The 8,760-nt window shown below is 43.8% G+C and overlaps 1 protein-coding gene across 1 annotated transcript; it reads right to left on the reverse strand.

The window, feature by feature from the left end:
* Window positions 1-1,156: 1,156 nt before the first annotated feature.
* LOC459308 (olfactory receptor 7E24-like) lies at window positions 1,157-7,809 on the reverse strand. Its single transcript, XM_063788892.1, is given in 8 exon segments — window positions 1,157-1,825; window positions 1,827-1,893; window positions 1,895-2,173; window positions 4,732-4,886; window positions 5,397-5,552; window positions 6,819-6,907; window positions 7,013-7,219; window positions 7,680-7,809. Coding segments are annotated over 8 exon segments (1,734 nt in total). The 3' UTR covers window positions 1,157-1,174.
* Between the last annotated feature and the right edge of the window lie 951 nt (window positions 7,810-8,760).

The raw sequence follows: 8,760 nt of genomic DNA on the forward strand, positions 1-8,760 counted from the left end.
GGGTGCGGTCGCTCACGCCTGTAATCCCAGCACTTTGGGAGGCCGAAGCAGGCGGATCACCTGAGGTCGGGAGTTCAAGACCAGCCTGACCAATATGGACAAACACTGTCACTACTAAAAATACAAAAAAAAAAAAAAAAAAAAAAAATTAGCCGGGCGTGGTAGCACATGCCTGTAATAGCTACTCAGAAGGCTGAGACAGGAGAATCACTTGAATACGGGAGGCAGAGTTTGCAGTGAGCCGAGATCGTGCCATTGCACTCCAGCCTGGGCAATAAGAGTGAAACTCTGCCTCAAAAAAAAAAAAAAAAAAAAAAAAAAAAGAAAATGCTAAATGGTAAGAAAAAACAGCATAATAAAAATTTGTATGGTATTGAAGGACAACACATTTGAAGATAATATTTGAAGAAATCATTATTACAATTAACTTCTTTTCTTACTTATTGGAGCTTGATGCCTCTAAAAACTTCGTCATTGGAATCACCTCTGGTGCTTTAAGGGAAAAAAAAAAAAAATCCACTTACCTACACAGGTGCAAGTAAATCAGACTTTCATGTAATGAGACGCAGGCCTCATCATTTGTAAGCTCCCCAGGTGATTTGATTCAAAGACAAGCTTGAGGACCAGTGACATGGATCTCTACACATAAGCTGCCTAAATAGATTCTCTAGAAGCAGTTTATAGAGAAATTCCACATGAACTCTGGAAGACGATATGCATTTGATGTACAGTATGTCCTCACTTATTGTCTTTGAAAGTCTCTTGGAAACTTCACCTTTAAGCAAAATTATGTATACTGAAACCACTTATTCCTCATCAACATCATAACAACTTTGAACACAACAACAGTGTTGGAGGACCTGCTGTACATTGTTTCCATAAAGTCAATGTTCAGGGAATTCCAAAATGAAGTGAAGACTTCCTGTATATAAAAAGATGGTTATGATTCCACCTGGATGACAGGGTTACTGGTCAGAAACTAAAGGAGGCCACCTAGGTATAGAGGATTCAGTCATGAGGTTTATGCTAAACAAAGGATCCCAGAATCCTCACCCATTCCAGTTAAAGGCATAACGATGAAAGCAATATTCACATAGGAAATGTGGAAAGAAATAAAAGCCATCAAGCCACAAAAATAATGTGACTAAGGGGCAGGATTTGCAGATGTAGGGATTTAATGTGCTTGCCCTTTCTTACCCACACAAGAAAAAGGATGGAACAGATCATGAGATTCGACTGTTCTGCTGCGCAGCCTCCACAGGGTGCTTTGAATGTCCCTGTTTCTCAGGCAGTAGATGAAAGGGTTCAGCATGGGGGTGACCACAGTGTACATCACTGACGCCACCACACCACTCCTGGGGGGTGGTGCCACAGCTGAAGTCAGGTACACGCCAATGCCTGTTCCATAAAATAAGCAAACAACTGGCAGGTGAGAGCGACAGGTGGAGAAGGCTTTAGACTTCCCATCTGATGATGAAATTCTTAGAATGGAGGGGACAATGTTAGAGTAAGACAAAAGGATCCCTGAAATCGGAAGAAAACGAAACATAGTACTATCTAAATATATGAATATGCTATCGATGACGCTGTCAGAACAGGCAAGGTTGAGAAGTTGAGATGGGTCACAGACAAAATTAGAGATTTCCACATTCTTGAAGAAGGTGAATTGTAACACAGTCCAACTGTGCAGCTGGGAATCCAACAGGCTAAGGAAAAAGGACACCAAAACGAAGAAGACACCGAGGCGAGGATTCATGATGACTGGGTAGTGCAGGGAGTGACAGATGGCTACAAATCGGTCATAGGCCATCACAATCAGGAGCATGATCTTCTATACATGCAAAAAGGACAAAGAAAGACATCTGTGTCAGGCAGCTTGCATAAGAGATGACTGCTATGTGACTGCATGTCCACAATCATCTTGGGAACTGTGGCCGAGGTGAAAGCGATGTCAGCCCACGACGGGTTGGAGAGGAAGAAGTACATGGGGGTGTGGAGGTGGGAGTCAGAGCTGACAGCCAGGATGATGAGCAGGTTCCTCAGCACCGTGAGCAGATACATGGACAGGGACAGCCCAGGGAGGACGGGCTGCAGTTCTGGATCCTCTGAGAGTCCCAGGAGGAGGAATTCTGAGACACCTGTGAGATTCCGTGGCTCTGTGTGACTTGGACACCTTGAGAAGAAAAGAGGATTGGAAAAATAAAAGATAAAAACCAGCCCTTAATGCTGTGTGTATATTTTGGATGCAAGCAATTCACAAGGAACATTTTCACACTTGAGGACCATACACCGTCAGCAATATTTCTCAGTTGTGACAAACCCAAAAATCTCAGAATTACTACGATTTACTTTTTTGCTACTCAACTCCTTCTGTACATACTACTTTAGAGAAAATCCACTGAAGAATGTTAGAAGACCAAAACATAATATATAACAAATCCGTGATCTCAGTAAAATACGGCCTACTCTCTTCAGAAACAATAACATGCAATAAAAACGTTCTTCTCTCTTTAAGAAAAAGATCTCAGTCTAATTGAAAGAAATTAAGAAGCAGTGAAATACCCTTTATTTTATTCTGACACCGTGCTACAAATTCCTCTGATGTAGAATATTTAAAAGGATGACACAAGAGCTAGGACCGCATTATCTAAAAACTAAGTCAAACCTTAGAGTTCTTAATCGGAAGACCTTTTAGCATGCCAGTTACTTTTCATATTTATTGCCATCTTTAGGTTTTCTGACATAATTTCTTCATAAAAATACATGCACAGTCAAATGTGGGAGCTGTGTCTCCAAATTAATTGAATATATAACTCTTGGCCGAGCGCCATGGCTCACACCTGTAATCCCAGCACTTTGGGAGGCTGAGGCTGATGGGTCACCTGAGGTCAGGAGTTCCAGAGCAGCCTGGCCAACACGGTGAAACCCCGTCTCTAGTGAAAACAAAAAAAAACAATTAGCCGGGCGTGGTGGCGGGTAACTCTAGCTACTCGGGAGGCTGAAGCAGGAGAATCCCTTAGAACCTGGAAGGCAGGGATTGTACACCCTGTGATACTAGTTTTGATATCCTAGGGAGATATTGCTCCTGATATCAGAGTGGGCGAACACCCTGTGACATTATTTGCAATATCCTAGAAAGATATTGCTCCTAATATCACAGTGGGTGTACACCTGTGATATTAATTGTAATATCCTAGAGAGATATTACTCCTAATAATACAGTGGGTGTACACCCTGTGATATTGTTCAAAATGTATTACGGAGATACGACTCCTGCTATCACAGTGAGTGTACACCATGTTTGTACACCCTGTGATATTATTTGTAACAACTTAGAAAAATATTACAGCTAATATCAAAGTGGGTGTACACCCTGTGATGTTATTTGTTATATACTAGGTAGATATTACTCCTAATATCACAGTGAGTGTACACCACGTGTGTACACACTGTGAAATTATTCGTAATACCCTAGGAAGATATTACTCCTAATATCGCAGTGGGTGCACACCCTATGATATTATTTGTAATAACCTAGGGAGATACGACTCCTAATATTACAGTGGGTGTACACTCTGTGATACTATTTGTAATGTCCTAGGAAGATATTACTCCTAATATCAAAGTGGGTGTACACCATGTGTGTACATTCTGTGATACAATTCGTAATATCCCAGAGAGATATTTCTCCTAATATCACAGTGATATTATTCATAACATCCTAGAGAGCTATTGCCTCCGATATCACAGTGGGTGTACACCTGTGATATTATTCAGAATATCCTAGAGAGATATTTCCTCTAATATCACGGTTTCTGTACACCTTGTGGTATTATTTATAATATCCTAGGGAGATATTATTCCTAATATTACAGTGCATGTACACCATGGGTGAACACCCTGTGATGTTATTGGTAATATCCTCTAGGGGGATATTACCCGTCATGTCACAGTGGGTGTACACCATGTTTGTACACCCTGAGATGTTACTCATAATATCCTAGGGAGAAATTACGCCTGATGTTACAGTGGGCGTACACCATGTGTTTCTATTCTGTGATGCTATTCGTAATATCTCAGAAAGTTATTATTCCTAGTGCCACAGTGTGTGTATACCATGTGTGTACACTCTGTGATATTATTCGTATTATCCTAGGGAGATAGTTCTCATAACATCACCGTGGGTGGACATCATGTATGTACACCCTGTGCTGTTATTGGTTATTTCCTGGGTAGATATTACTCCTAGTATCACCATGGGTGCACACCATGGGTGTACATCCTGTGATGGTATTCGTAGTATCCGAGGGAGATATCACTCCTTATGTCATACTGGGTGTACAGCCTTGTGATATTATTGGTAATATCCTTGGGACATATTACTCCTGTTATCACAGTGGGTGTACACCCTGTGATAGTATTTGTCATATCCTAGGGAGATATTACTGTATACCCTGTGATATTATTTATGACATTTTAGGGAGCTATTTCTCTTAAAGTCAGAGTGGGTGTACACCCTGTAATATCCTTCCTAATATCACAGTGGGTGTACACCATGAGTGATATTTTTTCTAATATCCAGCGGGGAAGAGGATGATATTGCTTCCGATATCGCAGAAGGTGTACACCCTCCTGTGATATTGTTCCTAATATCCAGGGAAGGAGAGGATGACATTATTCCCAATTTCACTGGGGTTGTACCACCCCCCGCCAGGATATTGTTCTTAATACCCAGAGGTGGAGAGGATGATATTACTCCCAATATCACAGGGGGTGTACACCACCCCTGTTTGATATCCTTGGTAATATCCCGGGGGGCAGAGGATGATATTACCTCCAATATCGCAGGGTGTGTAAACACCCCCTGTGATATTGTTCCTAATGGCCTGTGAAAGAGAAAATATTACTCCCATTATCACAGGGGGTATTCAGCCCTGATGAATATTGTTTTCTAATATCCAGGGAAGGAGAGTATGATATTACTCCCAATATCACAGGGGTTGTACACCTTTTTGTGATATTGTGTCTAATAACCAGGGAAATAGAAGATGATATTACTCTCAATATCGCAGAGGGTGGACACCACCCTGGGATATTGTTCCTAATGTCCTAACGGGGAGAGGATGATATCACTCCCAATATCGAAGTAAATGTACACCACCCCTGTGATATTGTTCCTAATATCCAGAAAGGAAAAGAATGATATTACTCCCAACAGCATAGGAAATGTATACCCACGCTGTGATATTTTTCCCTATATCCAGGTGGGGAGAGAATCATATTACTTCCAATATCGAAGGGTGTGTACACCCACTCTGTGATCTTGCTGCTAACATCCAGGTTTGGGGAGGACGACATTACTCCCAATATGGCAGGGGCAAGTTCCCCCCCGTGACCTTGTTAGTCATTTCCTGGGTGGAGAGGATGATATTACTCCCAATATCGCAGCGGGTGTACACACCCCTGTGAAACTCTTCCTTATATCCAGAGGGAGAGGGGATGATATGACTCCCAATACCGCAGGGGGTATACACAGCCCTGTGATACTCTTCCTAATATCCACAGGGAGAGAGGATGATATTACTCCCAATATCCCAGGGGGTGTACACAACCCTGTGATATTGTTCCTGATATCCAGAGTGAAAGAGGATGATATGACTCTCAATATCGCAGGGGGTGTACACCCCTCCTGTAATATTGTTCTTAATACCCTGGGAGGGAGAGGATAAGATTAAATTGAATATCGAAGGGAATGTACACCCTCCCCCTCTGATACCCTTCCTAATATCCAGGGGAAGAGAGGATAATTTTACTCCCAATATCGCAGAGACACTACACCCCACCTGTGATACTGTTCCTAATATGCAACCGGGGAGAGGATGATACTACTCCCAATATCGCAGGGCTGTTCACATCCCCAGTTACATTTTTCCTAATATCTAGGGGAGAGACAATTATATGACAGCAAATATTGCAGGGTCTGTACATCCCTTTCTGATATTGTTCCTAATATCCAGGGGGGAAGAGGATGATATCAAATATGAAAGGGGGTGTACACCCCCCACCCCTACGATGTTGTTCTTAATATTCATGAGGGGAGATGATGATATTACTCCAAATATCGCAGGGGCTGTTGACACCCCCTGTGATATTGTTTCTAATATAGAGGGGGGCAGAAAATAATATTACTTCCAATATTGCAGGTGGCGTATACCCCACCTGAAATATTGCACCAAATATCCAAAGAGGGAGAGGATGGTATTAATACCAATATCGAAGTGTGTGTACAAGCCCCTTGTGATATGGTTTTTCGTATCCAGGAGGCAGGAGAATGATATTAGTCCCAACATCCCAGAGGGTGTACACCACCCCTGTGATACTGTCCCTAACTTCCAGAGGGGAGAAGATGATATCACTCCCAATATCTCACAAGTTGTACATCCCCCGTGATATTGTTTGTCATATCCAGGGAGGCACAGGATGACATTCCATTGAATTTCACGACAGGCGTACACGCACAGTGTGATATTGTTCCTAATATTCAAGAAGGGAGAGGATGATATTACTCCCAATAAAGCAGTGGGTGTACATTACCCCTGTGTTATTGTCTCTAATATCCGGGGCCGGGGGAGGTGGGGAGAGGATAACATTCCCTCAAATTTAGCAGGTGGTTTGACGCACCTTGTGGTGCTGTTTTAAATATCCAGCGGGGAAGACAATAGTATAGCACTATTTTCGATAGTCCGATTCATCTGCTCCACCTTTCCGGAACTCTGAGGCTGGGAGGCGGCATGCAGTTTCCATGTGATCCCCAATACCTTTGCCATCTTCTGTACCAAGTCAGCCACAAACACAGGCCCATTATCTGAGCCTACCCATAAGGGCAGTTCAAATCTAGGAATAAGATCTCGAAGAAGCAGATGGGTTACTTCACGAGCTTTCTCAGTTCATGTTGGATAAGCCTCCACCCACCCAGACTAGGTACACCCAAGAACTAGTAAATACTTGTTACCTCCACACTTTGGCATCTCTCTGAAGTCTACCTGGAGATCTTCAATGGGGGCTGCTGCATAAGCTTGTATGCCGGGCAGAACGGCTGGACCTTGCCTCGCATTATGCTGTCGGTGGGTAACAAACCGCTGCCTCATGGTTTTGGTGAGGGCTGACAAATGCGAGATGTAGAAATACCGGCCTAACAACTTTTCCAGTGACTCCTGACCTAGATGGATGGTTTCATGCACAGCCAGTACAACTGCAGCTCCTAGGAGCTGTGGCACAGCTACTCTCCCATCTGGTAACTGAATCCATCCTTCCTCTGTCACTTGTCCTCCCCTTTACCTGGAGAAAGTCCTTTTCTTCTTTAGAAGAAGTAGGTACAAGATCAGGTGTTTGAGGGAGCAGAGGGGCTGTGACTGATGCCCGGAAGGGGACAGATGCTGCTTTTTAAGCCTCTGAGTCAGCGTGGGAATTCCCCAAACCCACCAAGGTGGAAGCTCGCTGATGCCTAAGTGCCACCTTGTGGGGTTTCCATACTGCTTCTAATAATTGCAAGATTTCTTGTTGATATTTTATGTGTTTTCCCCCAGAGTTCAGTAGCCCCTTTTCTTTCTATAATGCTCTATGCACTTGAAGGGTTAAAAAGGCATACCGAGAATCAGTGTCAATGTTTACAGTCTCACCTTCACTGAGTTCTAAGGCCCCAATTAAAGCAATGAGTTCAGTTTTCTGGGCTGAAGTGGCCTGGGGCAATGATCTGGCTTCAACAACAGTATCCAGGGTTACTACTGCATCACTGTATATCCTGCACATCTCTCTCCTTGTGGGTTGATGAAGCTGCTCCCGTCCACGTATAGTCTACTGATGCCCAAGGCTGGTCCCGGAGGTCAGGTCTGCTAGAGTCAACTGAGTCCAACACTTCTACACAATCAGGCTCGACAGGGCTCTCTGATACCGGGAGCAAGGTGGCAGGGTTTAGGGTGTTACAAACTTCAGTGGTTATACGGGGATTTTCACAGAGCACACTTTGGTACTTGATGAGTCTAGCATTCGTTAGCCAATGATGTCCTTTAGTGTTCATTAAAGTCACCCCAACATGGGGGGCCTTTATGTTCAGGTTTTACCCAAAAGTCAGCTTATTTGCTTCTTGGACTAGCAGGGCAGTTGCTGCCAAGGCCCTCAAACACGGGGGCCATCCTTTAGAAACTCCATCTAGTTGTTTAGAGAGGTAGGCCACCGGCCTCGGCCAGGGCCCCACAGTTTGGCTTAAAACTCCAACTGCCATCTTTTCTCTTTCTGACACATACAATGTAAAAGGCTTTGTCAGATCGGGTAGCCCCAGGGCTGGGGCTGACATAAGTTTTTCCTTTAACTCATGAAAGGCTTGCTGTTGTTGGGATCCGCATTCAAAAGTTTCCCTGTCCCCCCACCCCCAAACTTTGTGAGGTCATACAAAGGCTTGGCTAATACTGCAAAGTTTGGGATCCACAGTCTACGAAACCCCACAGCTCGTAAGAATTCTCTCACCTGCCTTCTGCTCTTAGGCTCCGGTAGATTGCAAATGACCTGCTTTCTTTCTGATTCCAGGCCGCATTCCCCCTGTCGGATACTAAATCCCAAGTAAGGTACCTGCTATCAGCAGATCTGAGCTTTTTTCTTGGACACCTTATATCCACAGTCCTCCAGGCGCCGGAGTAGGGCATCTGTTCCCTTGGCGCACCCGACTGCCATGGGGTGTCCCAGCAAAAGGTCATGAACGTATGG

Source organism: Pan troglodytes, chromosome 12 (genome assembly GCF_028858775.2).
Source record: "Pan troglodytes isolate AG18354 chromosome 12, NHGRI_mPanTro3-v2.0_pri, whole genome shotgun sequence".
NCBI classification, from domain to species: Eukaryota; Metazoa; Chordata; class Mammalia; order Primates; family Hominidae; genus Pan; species Pan troglodytes.